The following is an 18,284-nucleotide window of genomic DNA, read 5'->3' as shown; positions in this document are numbered from 1 at the left end:
GGGTGCACCAGACGCAGCATATCACCCCAGCCGACTCACAGGTGAAGTGTCAGCTCACCTGGAAGGACTGTCTGGGGCCCTGAATGGTGGTGAGGGAGAACAAAGTCAGCATGGTTTCCTTAAGGGAAATATCTTGCCTGACGAACCTGTTGGAATTCTTTAAAGAGATTACAAGTAGGATAGATAAAGGGGATGCAGTGGATGTTGTACATTTGGATTACTTGAGGCTCCTTACCAAGTTAAGAGCCCATGGTATTACAGGAAAGTTACTAACATGGTTAGAGCACTGGCTGATTGGTAGGAGGCAGCGACTGGGAATAAAAGGATCCTTTTTCAGTTGGCTGCCAGTGACTGGTGGTGTTCCGCAAGGGTTGGAGTTGGAACCAATTGTTTTTATTTTGTATATCAAAGATTTAGATGATGGAATAGGTAATTTTGTTGCCATGCTTGCAGATGACACAAAGATTGGTGGAGGAGCAGGTAGTGTTGAGGAAACATTTAGGCTGCAGAAGCATTTAGACAGATTTGGAGAATGGGCAAGAAAATGGCAAATGAAATACAATGTTGGACAATGCATGGTCCATAAGACCGCAAGAATTAGGCCATTCAGCCCATTGAGTCTGCTTCCGGATCCCACTCAACCTCATACACCTGTCTTCCCGCCATATCCTTTGATGCCTTGACAAATCAGGAAACATCAACTTCCACCTTAAATATACCTACAGACTTGGTCTCCGCCGCAATCTGTGTCAGTGCATTCCACAGATTCACTGCCCTCTGGCTTAAAAAACTCCTCCTTAGCTCTGTTCAAATTTTAGGCTGTGCCCTCTAGTTCTGGATACTGCCACCATAGGAAACATCCTCTCTACATCCACCCCATCTAGTCCTTTCAACATTTGATAGGTTTCAATGAGATCCCCCTGCATTCTTCTAAATTCAAGTGGGTACAGGCCCAAAGCTGCCAAACGTTTCTCATATGTTACCCCTTCATTCCCAGAATCATCCTTGTGAACCTCCTCTGGACTCCCTCCAATGACAACACATCCTTTCTGAGATATGGTGCCCAGAACTGTTGACATTACTCTGTACGGTCTGACAAGTGTCTTATAAAAGCTCAGCATTATCTCCATGTTTTTATATTCTATTTCCCTTGAAATAAATGCCAAGATTGCATTTGGCTTCTTTAACACAAACTCAACTTGTGAATTAGTCCTCTGGGAGTCTTGCATATTCTCTAAGTCCCTCTGTACCTCTTATGTTTGAATCTTCTCCCCATTTAGATAATAGTCCGCACTATTGCTCCTTTTACCAAAATGCATTTCCCAACACTGTATTCCATCTGCCCTTTCCTCCAATTTGTCTCAGTACTGCTTTAAGCGCGTTGTTTCCTCAACACTACCTACCCTGCCATCTATCTTCGTACCATCTGCAAACCTTCCCACAAAACCATCAATTCCATTATCCAAATCATTGACAAACAATGTGAAAAGTAGCAGTCCCAATACTGACCCCGGAGGAACACTACTAGTCACCAGCAGTCAACCAGAAAAGACCCCTTTTATTCTTACTTGCTGCTTTCTGCCTGTCTGCTTGTCAGCCTTTCTGCTAATCATGCCAGTACCTTTCCTGTAATGCAATAGGATTTTATCTTGTTAAACAGTTTCATGTGTTCCACCTTATCAAACGCCTTCTGGTCATGAACTTTGGTCGTAGAAATAAATGTGCAGACTATTTTCTAAACGAGGAGAAAAATACAAAAATCTGAAATTCAAAGGGACTTAGGAGTCCTTGTCCAGAACACCCTCAAGGTTAACTTGCAAGTTGAGTACATAGAACATAGAATAGTACAGCACATTCCAGGCCCTTCGGCCCACAATGTTGTGCCGACCCTCAAACCCTGCCTCCCATATAACCCCCCACCTTAAGTTCCTCCCATATACCTGTCTAGTAGTCTCTTAAACTTCACTAGTGTATCTGCCTCCACCACTGACTCAGGCAGTGCATTCCACGAACCAACCACTCTCTGAGTAAAAAACCTTCCTCTAATATCCCCCTTGAACTTCCCACCCCTTACCTTAAAGCCATGTCCTCTTGTATTGAGCAGTGGTGCCCTGGGGAAGAGGCGCTGGCTATCCACTCTATCTATTCCTCTTATTATCTTGCACACCTCTATCATGTCTCCTCTCATCCTCCTTCTCTCCAAAGAGTAAAGCCCTAGCTCCCTTAATCTCTAATCATAATGCATACTCTCTAAACCAGGCAGCATCCTGGTAAATCTCCTCTGTACCCTTTCCAATGCTTCCACATCCTTCCTATAGTGAGGTGACCAGAACTGGACACAGTGCTCCAAGTGTGGCCTAACCAGAGTTTTATAGAGCTGCATCATTACATTGCGACTCTTAAACTCTATCCCTCGACTTATGAAAGCTAACACCCCATAAGCTTTCTTAACTACCCTATCTACCTGCGAGGCAACTTTCAGTGATCTGTGGACATGTACCCCCAGATCCCTCTGCTCCTCCACACTTGCAAGTATCCTGCCATTTACTTTGTACTCTGCCTTGGAGTTTGTTCTTCCGAAGCATACCACCTCACACTTCTCCCGGTTGAACTCCATCTGCCACTTCTCAGCCCATTTCTGCATCCTATCAATGTCTCTCTGCAATCTTCGACAATTCTCTACACTATCTACAACACCACCAACCTTTGTGTCATCTGCAAACTTGCCAACCCACCCATCTACCCCCACATCCAGGTCGTTAATAAAAATCACGAAAAGTAGAGGTCCCAGAACAGACCCTTGTGGGACACCACTAGTCACAACCCTCCAATCTGAATGTACTCCCTTCACCACCGCCCTCTGCCTTCTGCAGGCAAGCCAATTCTGAATCCATCTGGCCAAATTTCCCTGGATCCCATGCCTTCTGACTTTCTGAATAAGCCTACCATGTGGAACCTTGTCAAATTCCTTACTAAAATCCATATAGATCACATCCACTGCACTACCCTCATCTATATGCCTGGTCACCTCCTCAAAGAACTCTATCAGGCTTGTTAGACATGATCTGCCCTTCACAAAGCCATGCTGACTGTCCCTGATCAGACCATGATTCTCTAAATGCCCATAGATCCTATCTCTAAGAATCTTTTCCAACAGCTTTCCCACCACAGTCGTAAGGCTCACTGGTCTATAATTACCCGGACTATTCCTACTACCTTTTTTGAACAAGGGGACAACATTCGCCTCCCTCCAATCCTCCGGTACCATTCCCGTGGACAACGAGGACATAAAGATCCTAGCCAGAGGCTCAGCAATCTCTTCCCTCGCCTTGTGGAGCAGCCTGGGAATATTCCGTCAGGTCCCGGGGACTTATCCGTCCTAATGTATTTTAACAACTCCAACACCTCCTCTCCCTTAATATCAACATGCTCCAGAACATCAACCCCACTCATATTGTCCTCACCATCATTAAATTCCCTCTCATTGGTGAATACCGAAGAGAAGTATTCATTGAGGACCTCACTCACTTCCACAGCCTCCAGGCACATCTTCCCACCTTTATCTCTAATTGGTCCTATCTTCACTCCTGTCATCCTTTTTTTCTTCACGTAATTGAAGAATGCATTGGGGTTTTCCTTTACCCTACTCGCCAAGGCCTGATCATGCCCCCTTCTTGCTCTTCTCAGCTCCTTTCTTGCTCCCCTATATTCCTCAATAGACCCATCTGATCCTTGCTTCCTAAACTTCATGTATGCTGCCTTCTTCCACCTGACTAGATTCTCCACTTCACTTGTCACCCATGGTTCCTTCACCCTACCATTCTTTATCTTCCTCAACGGGACAAATTTATCCCTAACATCCTGCAAGAGATCCCTAAACATCGACCACATGTCCATAGTACATTTCCCTGCAAAAACATCATCCCAATTCACACCCACAAGTTCTAGCCTTATAGCCTCATAATTTGCCCTTCCCCAATTAAAAATTATCCTGTCCTCTCTGATACTATCCTTTTCCATGATAATGCTAAAGGCCAGGGAGTAGGTGGTGAGGAAGGCAAATCCAGTGTTAACATTCATTTCAAAAGGTCAGGGATGTGATGCTGAGGCACTGGTGAGGCCTCACCTTGAGCACTGTGAACTGTTTTGGGCTCCTCATCTCAGAAAAGATATGCTGGCATTAGCGGAGATTCACAAGGATGTTTCCAGGAATGAATGGGTTATCATTCGAGGAACGTTTGATGGCTCGGGGTCTGTACTCACTGGAATTTAGAAGGATGGGGGGAGGGAGGATCTCATTGAAACCTTTTTAATGTTGAAAGGCTTAGCAGAGTAGATGTGGAAAGGATGTTTCCCATGGTGGGAGAGTCTAGGACAAGAGGGCACAGCCTCAGAATAGAGGGGCATCCATTTAAAACAGGGATGCGGAGAAATTTCTTTAGCCAAAGAGTGGTGAATTTGTGGAATTTGTTATCACAGGCAGCTGTGGAAGCCAGGTCACTGAGTGTATCTAAGGCAGAGCTTCATAGGTTTTTGATTGCACACGACATTAAAGATTATGGGGAGAAGGCCGGGGAGTGGGGCTGAGGAGGGGGAAAAGGGATCAGCCATGATTGAATGGTGGAATAGTCTCGATGGGCCAAATAGCCTATTCCTGCTCCTGTGTCTTATGGTCTTATGGTCCAATTAAATGTAATTCACTACATTAGAATATTCATGAATAAATGCAGCAATGACACCAGTTAAAAACCAAAAACCCTAAAATGCTTGAAATAAGAAAGGAAATTATGAAAATTCTCATTATCCATGGCGTGAGAGAGGTTTCAGGTCCATGATTCTACATGGGCAAATGACATTGGAGACAAATTACATTGGCAGCATTTTTAGACTAGAACACTGTCTATTCTGCCATTTGATCATGGCCACTCCGTTTCCCTCTCAATCCCATTCTCCTGCCTTCTCCACATAACCTTTTATGCCCTGACTAACAGAAAACCTATCAACCTCTGCCTTAAATACACCCAGTGACCTAGCTTCCACAGCCACCTTTCACAAAGAATTCCACAGATTCACCACCCTCTGGCTAAAGAAATTTCTAATCATCTCCGTTCTGAAAGGACGTTTTACAGGTTGAGTCTGTGGTAAACAAGGCAAATGCAGTGTTGGCATTTATTTCAAAGAGAATAGAATAATAAAAGCAAGCAATAGAGTGAAGTGGAGGATAAATGCGTGAGGGATTGGAGCAGGGGTCAGGGATTCAGATTTCTGGATCATTGGGACCTCCTTTGGGGCAGGTGTGCCCTGTACAGTAAGGATGGGTTGCACTTGAATCCGAGGGGGACCAATATCCTGGCAGGGAGGTTTGCTAAATCTATTGGGGAGAGTTTAAATTAGAATTGATTGGGGGGGCGGTGGGAACCAAATTTAAGAGATGGAGGAAGGGGCAGTTGGCTGACAAATAAAGAAAGCTTGTAGGCATTGTGAAAAGGAGGATAGGCAGGTGATAGAGAAGGGATGCGCTCAGACTGATGGTTTGAGATGTGTCTATTTTAATGCAAGGAGTATTATGAACAAAGCGGATGAGCTTAGAGCGTGGATCAGTACTGCAACTATGATGTTGTGGCCATTACAGAGACTTGGATGGCTGAGGGGCAGGAATGGCTACTTAAGAGTGCCAGGTTCTAGATGTTTCAGAAAGGACAGGGAGGGAGGCAGAAGAGATGGGGGCGTGGCACTGCTGATCAGAGATAGTGTCATGGTTGCAGAAAAGGAAGAAGTCAAGGAGGGATTGTCTACTGAGTTTCTGTGGGTGGAAGTTAGAAACAGGTAGGGATCAATAACTCTACTGGAAGTTTTTTATAGACCACCCAATAGTAACAGGGATGTCAAGGAGCAGAAAGGGAGACAGATTCTGGAACAATGCAGTAATAACAGGGTTGTTGTGATGGAAGATTTTAATTTCCCCAATATTGATTGGCCTCTCCCTAGAGCAAGGGGTTTAGATGGGGTGGAGTTTGTTAGGTGTTCAGGAAGGTTTTCTGACACAATATGCAGATAAGCCGACAAGAGGAGAGGCTGTACTTGATTTGGTATTGGGAAATGAACCTGGTCAGGTGTCAGGTCTCTCAGTGGGACAGCATTTTAGAAAGAGTGATCACAGTTCTATCTCCTTTACCATAGTGCTAGACAGGGATAGAACAGACAAGTTAGGAAAGCGTTTCATTGGAGTAAGGGGAAATTGCAGCAAGGCATTTGATAAGATACCCCATGCAAGGCTTATTGAGAAAGTAAGGAGGCATGGGATCCAAAGGGACCTTGCTTTGTGGATCTAAAACCGGCTTGCTCACAGAAGGCAAAGAGTGGTTATAGACGGGTCATATTCTGCATGGAGGTCAATGACCAATGGTGTGCCTCAGGGATCTGTTCTGGGACCCCTTCTCTTCATGATTTTTATAAATGACCTGGATGAGGAAGTGGAGGAATGGGTTAGTAAATTTGCTGATAACACAAAGTTTGGGGGTGTTGTGGAAGTGTGGGGGTCTGTCAGAGGTTACAGCGGGACATCGATAGGATGGAAAACTGGGCTGAGAAATGGCAGATAGAGTTCAACTCAGATAAGTGTGAGGTGGTTCATTTTGGTAGGTGAAATATGATGGCAGAATATTGTATTAATGGTAAGACTCTAAGCAGTGTGGAGGATCAGAGTGATCCTGGGGTCCAAGACCATAGGACACTCAAAGCTACTGCACAGGTTGACTGTGTGGATAAGAAGGCATATGGTGTATTGGCCTTCAACAACGGTGGGATTGAGTTCAAAAGCTGAGAGGTAATGTTACAGCTATGTAGGATCCTGGTATGACCCCACTTGGAGTACTGTGCTCAGTTCTGGTCACCTCACTACAGGGAGGATGTGGAAACTATAGAAAGGGTGCAGAGGAGATTTACAAGGATGTTACCTGGATTGGGGAGCATGCCTTACGAGAATAGATTGAGTAAACTTGGCCTTTTCTCCTTGGAGTGGCGGAGGATGATAGGTGACCCGATAGAGGTGTATAAGATGGTAAGAGGCATTGATAGTGTGGATAGTCAGAGGCTTTTTCCCAGGGCTGAAATGGCTAACACGAGAGGACACAGATTTAAGGTGCTTGGAAGTAGGTACAGAGGAGATGTCAGAGGTAATTTTTTTACGCAGAGTGGTGAGTGCGTGGAATGGGCTGCCGGCGACAGTGGTGGAGGCAGGTACGATAGGGTCTTTTAATAGACACCTGGATAGCTACGTGGAGCTTAGAATAATAGAGGGCTATGGGTAACCCTGGGTAATTTCTAAAGTAAGTACATGTTCGGCACAGCATTGTGGGCTGAAGGGCCTGTACTGTCCTGTAGGTTTTCTACGTTTCTATGTTTCCATGAGATAATGCTGAGGCTTAATAAGACACTAATCAAGCCACACTTGGAGGATTGTCAACAGTTTTGGGCCACATATCTCAGAAAGGATGTGTTGTCATTGGAGGGAGTCCAGAGGAGGTTCACAAGGACGATTCTGGGAATGAGGGGCTTTACATATGAGGAGTGTTTAGTAGCTTTGGGCCTGTACTCACTGAAATTTAGAAGAATGCGGGGGAATCTCATTTAAACCTACCGAAGGTTGAAAGGACTTGATAATGTGGATGTGGAGGGGATGTTTCCTGTGTTGGTGGTGGTATCCAGGCCAGAGGGCACAGCCTCGAAACTGAGGTGTGACCCTTTAGAACAGACGTAACGAGTAATTCTTTTTAACCGTAGAGCAGTGAATTTGTGGAATGCTCTGCCACAGATTTTAGTGGAGTCCAAGTCCATGGGTGTATTTCGAGCGGAAGTTGATAGTTTCCTGACTGGTCAGGGTGTCAAAGGATATGGTGAGAAGGCAGGTGTATGGGGTTGAGTGGGATCCGGGATCAGCCATGATGGAATGGTGGAGCAGATTGGATGGGCGAATGGTCTAACTCTACGCCTATGTCTTATGAACGTCCTGTATTCTGAGGTTGTGCCCTCAGGTCCTAAACTCACTATAGGATGCATCCTTTCCACTTTCACTCTTTTTAAGCCTTTCAATATTCAATCGATTTTAATGAGATCCCCCCTCATTCTTCTAAATTCCAGCGAGTACAGTCCCAGAATTATCAAACGCTCCTCATATAATAAGCCTTTCATTTCCAGAATCATTTTCGTGAACCTCCTTCGAACCCTCTCCAATGTCAGCACATCCTTTCTTAGATAAACAAATCAGATTGGACTGTACTAGATGAGATGAAAGCCCACTACAGGTGTCCAATAATTTGAAGCCATATAGAAAGCGTGGGAAATGCAAAAGCAGTATCGCGTGCTGCAGACCACATACAGAACACAAGTTGACACAACCTAACTGGCAACATTAACAAGAAGTGCAGTAAGGTGAATGTAAATGCTGTATCTGCCCTTCCCCTATCCCTATGTCACTCTGCCCCCTCCCCCAGCTGCCTACCACCTCCGTCATGGTCCCGCCTCCTTCTACTACCCATTGTGTTTTCCCCGTTCTTTCTTCACCTTTCCTGTCTCCCTTCCCCCACCCCTTTATCTTTCCCCTTACTGGTTTTTCACCTGGAACCTACCAGCCTTCTCCTTCCCACCCTCCCCCCACCTTCTTTATAGGGCCTCTGCCCCTTCCCTCTACAGTCCTGACGAAGGGTTCCGGCCCGAAACATCGACTCATTGTTTCCATGGATGCTGCCCGACCTGCTGAGTTCCTCCAGCGTGTTATGAGTGTTGCTTTGACTCCAGCATCTGCAGATTATTTTGTCTTTACTGTGAAGATCCACTACCCTCTTCCCTTGCTGGTGTCTGCGTTTGAACATCTCCAGGGAGCAACCATATTTTCCAAAATTGATCTGTGCAATGCTTACAATCTGAATCGCATAAGAGAAGGGGATGAGTGGAAAATGGCTTTCAGCACCTCTAATGGCCACTATGAATACCTGGTCATGCCGTTTGGTCTGTTCTTTCCCAGGCTTTGGTTAACGATGTGCTCAGGGACATGGTGAACCAGTTTGTGCTTGTGTATTTAGATCACATCCTCATCTATTCCCGCTCTCATCAGAAGCACGTCCAGCATGTCTGGAGAGTACTCAGACGGCTTCTTGAAAATAACCTGTACGCCAAGCCCGAAAAATGTGAATTCCATAAAGACCAGGTGTCGTTTTTATGCTATATACTTACCCCATCCAGTGTTCAAATGGACCCTAGTAAAGTTCAGGCAGTTACAGAGTGGCCCAAACCATCTACAGTCAAGCAGGTACGGCACTTCGTGGGGTTTGCGAACTTTTATTGCCGCTTCATCTAGAATTTCAGCTCTATCGCGGCTCCAGTTAATGCACTCACCAAGAAGACCGTGGCAGGATTACATTGGACAGACGATGCCGACCAAGCATTTTCCGAGCTAAAGCGACATTTCACCACTGCCCCGCCGCTGCAACACCCAGACCCATCTTAGTCATTCATCGTCGAGGTGCATGCATCCGATGTAGGCATTGGAGCTGTCCTCTCTCAGCACTCGTCTGCAGAGAGCTGGCTGCACCCTTGTGCCTTTCTTTCCCATCATTTGACTCCGGCTAAGAGGAATTACAACATTGGGAACCGGGAGCTCCTGGTTGTCAAGGAGGTCCTGGAGGAATGTCGACATTGGCTGGAGGGGGCAGAATATCCATTCTTGGTCTGGATAGATCACAAGAACCTCTCCTATACTCAGGATGCTAATACTCTAGACGCTCGTCAAGCCCGGTGGGCTCTCTTCTTCACACGGTTCAATTTCATCCTTACTTATCGTCCCAGCAGCAAGAATACAAAGGCCGACGCCCTCTCCCAGCAGTTCAACGGATCAGAGGACAATGCCAATCCGGAGCCCATCCTCCCTCGCTCAAGTATCACTGCTCCAGTGATCTGGGGAATAGAGGTAGAGGTGAGGGCCGCACAACAATCAGATCCAGGCCCGGATGGGGGATCTCCCAACCGGCTGTTTGTCTCTGCTGCAGTGCGTTCCAAAGTGTTGGAATGGGGTCACACCTCCCGTCAGACTGTACATCCAGGAATTCAATGAACTCAGGAGTTTTTTTAATAAAGAGACAATTTTGGTGGCCATTTATGTCCCAAGATGTCCATGACTTTGTATCTGCCTGTCCCGCCCGCGCTTGGAACAAAACATCATGCTAGCATCCTGCAGGTGTGTATGTCCACTGCCTGTGCCCCACCGCCCGTGGTCCCACCTCTCAGTAGATTTCATCACTGGTCTGCCCCTGTCTGAAGGAAGCATCACCATTTTGGTCGTTGTGGATCAATTTTCCAAGGCTGCCCACTTCATTGCCCTCCCCAAGCTCCCATCGGCTCGTGAGACTGCCACACTCATGGTTCAACATGTGTTCAGGCTCCATGGTTTTCCTCAAGATATAGTGTCTGATTGTGGACCACAGCTCACTTCAGGCTCTTGGAAGGCTTTCTGCTCTCTTGTAGGAGCCATGGCCAGCCTCTCATCTGCCTTCCACCCCCAATCTAATGGCCAGACTGAGAGAGTGAACCAGGAGTTGGAGACAACCCTGCACTGTCTTGCCTCTTCCAACCCCATGTCCTGGAGCTCCCAATGGGTTTGGGCAGAGATTGCCTACAATAACCTCCAGTCGTCCTCCACTGGTATGTCTCCCTTTGAATGCCAGAAGGGATTCCAGCCCCCGGTCTTCCCTGATCAGGAGATCGACGTAAGAGTTCCTGCTGCTGAACAGCTGATCCAGCGCTACAAGCGCACCTGGAGACGAGCCAGGGCTTCTCTGCTGAGCGCCCAGAAACAGCATTCTCGGTAGGCCATTCAAGCCAGGAGAGGAGGTCTGGTTGGCATCAAGGGATTTTCTCCTGAAAGTCGAGAACTGGAAATTGGCAAAGCGCTATGTGGGACCGTTTGTAGTGAAAAAGGCTGTCAACAAGGTGTCCAAAAGATTGTGTCTACCAGTATCATTGAAGATCCACCCAGTATTCCATGCTTCACAGCTCAAGCCGGTTACTACCTCTCTCCTGGCCCCAGTCACCCCTCTCCCTCCTGCCCACCTGGTAGATGGGGGTTCCCTTGTCTAAACTGTGCGGCGCCTCCTGGCATCTCTCTGGGTACGTGGTAAGGTCCATTACCTTGTGGACTGGGAAGGGTATGGCCCAGAAGAACGTACTTGGATCTCGGTGAAGGACATCTTGGACAAGTCGCTGATCCGGGACTTCCAGTGGACACAGGTCTGTGGCGCCTCAGGGGCTGTGCCTGGAGAGCGGGGCCCTGTCACAACCACAGATTCGGCAGCGCAGTAGATACAGCAATGGCGCTTGTGAATTTGCACATGTCAGCTAATTATTATTTAACCGTGATAGTATTTAACTCCATACTTGTCGTCATAGTGCTTGTTGAGACTTGGACAGAGCACAGCAATGCTTTGCTGCCTGTTTGCATTGGGCTTGCCTGAGAAATTGGACTGTCGAGTCAACTGACTCTGAAGGCTAGCGGTATTCATTTAATATTTAGGTGTTCTTTTCAGCCACAGTGTAGGCTTCGTTTCCCATTTGAGAGTTTTAGTTAACAGCCCTATTTGGCCTAGCGTTTATTGTTTTATTTTCCCTTTAACACTGTTGGCATTAAAGTTTTGTGAACTATTGACCTGCTTCAGTTTCTCTCACTCTGCACTTGGGCCATATCCGAACCAGGTGACAGTTAACCATTTTTATGAAAGATGATGTTGTAGAGTATGTTTCAGCCCTGTCACTGACATCTTGCATCATATCTCCTACTTTGTTATTAAGCCAAACTAGTTCACAGTGTTGATATAATTGATGTAAATCTGAAAGAAAAACACACAATGTTGAAGGTTCCCAGCAATTGAGGTAGCATTAATGGAGAAAGGAACAGAGTTAACTTGAGCAAAAAGAGAGCAGATGAGTAAAGTGGACCAAAATAAAGTTATTGGGGTACTCAGTGGGTCAAGCAGAATCTATAGAGGCAAAAGGATGGTTGACTTTTCAGGTTGAGATCCTGCTTCAGGACTGAGAGTGTAGGAAGAGGTAGTTGGTATACAGAGGTGAGACAAGGGCTGGTAGGTGACAGGTGGAGCTAGGTAAGGAAGGAGATTGATGAGCAGATAGGTGAGAAAGGGATGGGGGGAGCCAAGTTGGTAGACCAGCCACTATCTTCTAATTTCACCTTCATCACATGGGGCTCCATCTGCCCAACAGTCTCCTTACCTGGTTCCACCTATCACCTACAAGCCCCTGCCTTAGCACTTTTTGTTTAACCTTCTGAGTAGCTCTAATATTTTCTGCTGGCTGTATTCAGTGATTTGCCCATTGCATGATAATTTGTGGTTTCTGTTTAAAGCTAAATCATTCTTATGGAACTATAGGCCAAAAATGTTTGCAGATGCTCATTACGCTTTTTTAAACGTACGCTATGTAATAGTTTTCACTCTGATGAATGGACATTTAAAGAACCCTCTCCTTCCTTGTTTTATTTAATGAACCATGTGATTAGATGAGACATAATTTTGCCAGAATTTTGGAATTAAGATTATCTTTACCAAGTTGTGAATAACTAGATTGCAATCTCTCTTTCAGTACTCCCAATTTACTCTCTTACTGTACCATTGATCATTAATGGTAACATATCTGTAAACAACAATGGTAACATATCTTGGATAAACTTGGATACGTTGGGATAGTTAAATGATAAATAAATATAACAAAAGCAGCGACAAATTTGACTGCACCAGTCCCACTTCTGCTCTCCACTTCTGCCACTGAACTGTGCATGTACAGCAATCCGTACACTTTAGATTTATAGAACCAGTAAATCAGAAGAGAAAGAGAATTTACTTGAACTCACCTCTTCAAGTGATCCAATAGGAACAAGAAAGTGGTGAAATTGGGCTCTGGCAGGGAAAGCAGAAGGTTCTGCATACAGCTTTCCTTAGCAACCGGATCGGACAGCACTGGAAATGAACAGAAGTTATTACTTCAGACCACCATTCCACAATATGAGCAGATAGAATATTAAATGAATTACAAATCCTCATTCAAAAACCTACAGAGAGCAACTAAAAAAGTCATTAGAAGGGAAAAGATGAAATATGAAAGCAAGCTAGCAAATAATATCAAAGTGGATAGTAAAAGCTTTTTCAAGTATGTTAAAAGAGAAATGAGAGTGGATATAGGACCGCTAGAAAATGAGGCAGGAGAAATAATAATGGGGGACAAGGAGATGGCTGCTGAATTAAATGAGTATTTTGCATCAGTCTTCACTGTGCAAGACACCAGTTGTATGCCTGATGTTGTAGTGCGTGAAGGAAGAGAAGTGGGTGCAGTCTCTGTTACAAGAGAGAAGGTGCTCAAAAAGCAGAAAGACCTAAATGTACATAAGTCACCCAGACCAGAGGAACTGCACCTTAGGGTTCATTAAAGAGGTAGCATTAAAGATTGTGGTGATCTTTCAAAAATCATAGGACTCTGGCATGGTGCCAGAGGACTGGAAGATTGCAAATGTAATTCCACTCTTTAAGAAAGGAGGAAGACAGCAGAAAGGAAATTATAGACCAGTTAGCCTGACCTCAGTGGTTGAGAAGATGTTAGATTCAACTGTTAAGGATGAGGTGATGGAGTACTTGGTGACACAGGACAAGATAGTACAATGTCAGAATGGTTTCCTTCAGAAAAAAATCCTGCCTGATAAACCTGCTGGAATTCACTGAGGAGATTAAAAGTAGGATAGATAAAGGGGAGGCGGTGGATGTTGTATATTTGGACGTTCAGAAGGCCTTTGACAAGGTGCCACGCATGAGGCTGATTACCAAGTTAAGAGCCCATGGTATTACAGGTGTAAGGGGGTTTCGTCTTTTACTGCATAGGCTAATTAAAATGGTTTCTTTGTTATGTTATACTTGGGAACGCTTCTTTGTTATGTTAAATGCTGGGGGGTTTCGTCTTTTACTGCGTAGGCTAATTAAAATGGCTTCTTTGTTATGTTAAACGCTGAGAAAGTTTTTGCGCTAGTAGCTTGTTGTGGGTTAGGGGGTGATAAGAAGATGTTACGAACCAATTGGAATAGTTGTTATGATCTTGGTGTACCTGGAAGATTTGTATGCACAGGGTTTTGGAGGCAGAAGGTGGGAGAAAGAGACAGAGAATGGACCAGGTGCTGTGAGTCCGCTAACGGGGTCGGACCCCGAGCGGGGCGTTCGGCGAGGAGGGGAGACGGAGACGGACTCATGTGGAGCATTTGGTCGACCACCGGTGTTGGTCCCAGGCGGCCAGTCGAGGCAGTCCAAGGGGTCACAGGGTGAAGAAGAAGGGTCCTGAGCTCCAACTGTTTGTGCACAGAGAGATTGAACTTTGATAAGTGTGGCGCCTTTTATTTTCCTTTTATATTTTATTCTCTATTAATTATATAGTTCCAGTAATATCTATAAACTGTAAATCATTTAATTGTATCTGGTGTATTATCTGTTATTTGGGCGGGGTGGGGAACATCACACAGCATCCACACAAACTTACTACCCAGTTTGCCGGTGCGAAGGCTGTTTCCCTAGACGACAGCGAGCCAAGCGACCCTGAGGGTGGCCGGGGGGCTACACAGAAAAGTTACTAACGTGGTTAGAGCATTGGCTGATTAGTAGAAGGCAGCGAGTGGGAATAAAAGGATCCTTTTCTGGTTGGCTGCCAGTGACTAGTGGTGTTCCGCAGGGGTCGGTGTTGGGACCACCTCTTTTTATGCTGTGTATAAATGATTTAGATGATGGAATAGTTGGCTTTGTTGCCAGGTTTGAAGATGATACGAAGATTGGTGGAGGGGAGGTAGTGTTGAGGAAACAGGCTGCAGAAGGACTTAGACAAATAAGGAGAATGGGCAAGAAAGTGGCAAATGAAATACAATGTTGGAAAATACATGGTCCTGCACTTTGGTTGTAGAAATAAATGTGCAGACTATTTTCTAAACGGAGAGAAAAAAACAGGAATCTGAGATGCAAATGGACTTGGGAGTCCGTGTGCAGAATACCCTTAAGGTTAACTTGCAGGTTGAGTCAGTGGTGAGGAATGCAAATGCCATGTTAGTATTCATTTCAAGAGATCTAGAATACAAGAGCAGGGATGTGATGCTGAGGCTTTATAAGGCACTGCTGAGGCCTCACCTTGAGTATTGTGAACAGTTTTGGGACCCTCATCTTAGAAAATATGTGCTGGCATTGGAGAGGGTCCAGAGAAGGTTTACAAGAATGATTCCAGGAATGAAAGGGTTATCATACGAGGAACGTTTGATGCCTCTGGGTCTGTACTCGCTGGAATTCAGAAGGATGAGGGGGGATCTCATTGAAACCTTTCGAATGTTGAAAGGCCTAGACAGAGTAGATGTGGAAAGAATGTTTCCCATGGTGGGAGAGTCTAGGAAAGAGGAGCGCCCTTTCAAAACAGAGATGCGGAGAAATTTCGTTAGCCAAAGGGTGGTGAATTTGTTGCCACTGCAGCTGGGGAGGCCAGGTTGTTGGGTGTGTAAGGGGTTTCTTCTTTTATGTTACTGCGTAGGCTAATTAAAATGGCTTCTTTGTTATGTTAACTGCTGAGAAAGTTCTCTCGCTAGCAGCTTGTTTGGGTTATAGAGGGAGTTGTATTCAGTTGCTAACCAATTGGGATAGATGTTATTCTTTCTTGTGTGTCTGTAAGCTATTGTATGCGCGGGTTTTTGGGCAGAAGGCACGATGGGGAGAGAGATAGTGGACGCGATGCTGTGAGCTGGCCGACGGGGAGGACCCCGAGCCAGAGTCCGAGGTCCAGGGTCTTTGGTGAGGAGAGGAGACGAAGACAGACTCGTGTGGAGTGTCTGGTCGACCACCATGGTTGGTCCCAGGTGGCGGGTCGAGGTGGTCAGAGGGGAACGAATTGTGGAAAGCCAACCCCGTTACTAGAGCTCCAACTGTGCATGAAGAGGTTGAACTTTGATAAGTTTGGCGCCTTTTACTTTCCTTTCATACAGGTGTCCCCTGCTTTTCGAACGTTCGCTTTACGAAACCTCACTGTTACGAAAGACCTACATTAGTACCCTGTTTTCGCTTTCAGAAGGTGTTTTCACTGTTATGGAAAAAAATCAGCACGCGATAAAAGGCAGCGCGCCCCAAGCAGCAGCTCTCCCCCGGATTCTTGTCGGCATTGCTTTAACACGTGCCTGCGAGCAGCCGTTTGCAAGATGAGTTCTAAGGTATTGGAAAAGCCTGAAAGAGCTCGTAAGGGTGTTACACTTAGTGTAAAACTAGACATAATTAAGCGTTTCGATCATGGTGAACGAAGTAAGGACAACGTGAGTTTGGCTTGTGGAAGCTGACAAACATGATGTTGGAAGAGGTTATGGCATCCCATGACCAAGAACTGACAGATGAAGAGCTGATGCAATTGGAAGAAAAAAGGATAACAATCAAAACCGAATGAGTAATGATAAAGTACGACTTTAATTTCGAAAGGGTACATTGATTTAAGAGATATTTGCAGGATGGGTTGAGTCCTTACAAAGAACTATGTGATAGAAAAATGCTCGAGGCTCAGCAGTCAAGCAAGCCTTCCACATCAGCCACAGCAGACGACGAACCTTGACCTTCGACATCGAGGCGGGCAGTCATAGGAGAAGATGAGCTGCCTGCTCTAATGGAAACAGATGACGAGATGACACCCCAGTGTCCCACCACCCCAACACCCCGGCCGCGGACAGGTACTGTACCGATTCGCGGGGAATGCAGCAGTAGCTGGGAGGCACACAGCACATCTTTAAGAAAAAAGCCGAAATAAACATACTAATTAATTAGGTGCCGCCGACACGTTATTGTCGGCCCAGATCAGAGGTACTTAATTAATTAGCATGTTTGTTTCGGCTTTTTTCTTAAAGATGTGCTGTGTGCCTCCCGGCTACCGCTGCATTCCTGCATGCTTCGCGGCAATGTATCGCTCGGTGGCCTGGAGGGTGGGGGCTACTGCACCACCCAACCTGCGACGATTCAGTTTAACACACCATCATCAGTGTGCTCAGCAAGCTATCTTCCCGATTCCCGTGATACTACAGTGTACATACATTATTTCTAATTTATATAGGCTGTGTATTTTTACGTGTTATTTGGTATGATTTGGCAGGTTACTGGAGAGCGCTTGCGCCGTGTTTTTGCCAACATCACTTGCGTGAGATTTTCGCTACGGAGAACAGTTCAGGCAATGATTGTGGAAAAGTATTTCTACTTTATATAGGCTGTGTATTTATCATATCATTCCTGCTATTACTATATGTTACTGTTATTTTAGATTTTATGTGTTATTTGGCATGATTTGGTAGGTTATTTTTGGGTCTGCGAACGCTCACAAAATTTTCCCATATAAATAAACAGTAATTGGTTCTTTGCTTTACGATATTTCGGCTTACGAACCGTTTCATAGGAACGCTCTATCTTTGGATGGCGGGGAAACCTGTATTTTATCTCTATTAATTATACAGTTCCAGTAATATCTATAAATCGTAATCATCTAATCGTATATGGTGTATTGTCTGTTATTTGGCGGGGTGGGGTACATCACACAGCATCCATACAAACTAATTACCCAGTTTGGTGGGGCTGAAGGCTGCTCCCCCTAGACGACAGCGAGTTGAGCGAGCCTGAGGCTTACCAGGGGGGCTACAGGTGGTGATTGATAGGTTCTCGATTAGACATGACATCAAAGGTTATGGGGAGAAGGCCGGGAACTGGGGTTGAGAAGGAGATAGAAAAAAGGATCAGCCATGAGTGGATGGTGGAGCAGACTCGATGGACCAGATGGCCTAATTCTGCTATGTCTTATGGTCTTATTCACTGGGATATACTTGGTCTGAAAGGTTTAGAGGGGGTGGAATTTTCAAAGCGGGTACATAGATTTGAGGACCAAGAATTGGAGGACCAAATATTATTCTAAAAGGCAGTAGGAATAAGTCAGGTAATTACTAGCTGTAAAGTTTAATGTCAGTGGTAGGGGAATTATAGGAAAAAGATTCTGAGGGATTGTATTAACCTGCATTCAAAGAAGCAGGGATTAATACAAAAACCAGTATGACTTTGCATAGGGGAGATGGTGTATGATTAATTTCATGAATTTAATAGAGGAGAACAAATGTGCCCACAAGGGATATGTGGTTAATGTAGTCCATGTGGAGTTGGAAGTAAATTTATTATCATATTATTATCACATTTATTATATAT

At 45.3% G+C, this 18,284-nt stretch overlaps 1 protein-coding gene across 2 annotated transcripts in view; it reads right to left on the bottom strand.

Moving 5' to 3' along the window:
• si:dkey-91m11.5 (PH_BCR_vertebrate and RhoGAP_Bcr domain-containing protein) overlaps positions 1–18,284 on the bottom strand; it is a 464,892-nt gene that overhangs the window by 18,631 nt on the left and 427,977 nt on the right. For both annotated transcript variants that reach the window (XM_063031657.1, XM_063031659.1), the window contains exon 21: positions 12,914–13,019. In XM_063031657.1, coding sequence (XP_062887727.1) covers positions 12,914–13,019 — 106 coding nt within the window. The remainder of the gene's footprint in view (positions 1–12,913; positions 13,020–18,284) is intronic.

This window comes from Mobula hypostoma, chromosome 23, assembly GCF_963921235.1.
Source record: "Mobula hypostoma chromosome 23, sMobHyp1.1, whole genome shotgun sequence".
Lineage (NCBI taxonomy): Eukaryota > Metazoa > Chordata > Chondrichthyes > Myliobatiformes > Myliobatidae > Mobula > Mobula hypostoma.
The sequence above is the reverse complement of the archived record's forward strand: the minus strand, read 5'-3'. Positions and strand labels throughout refer to the sequence as shown.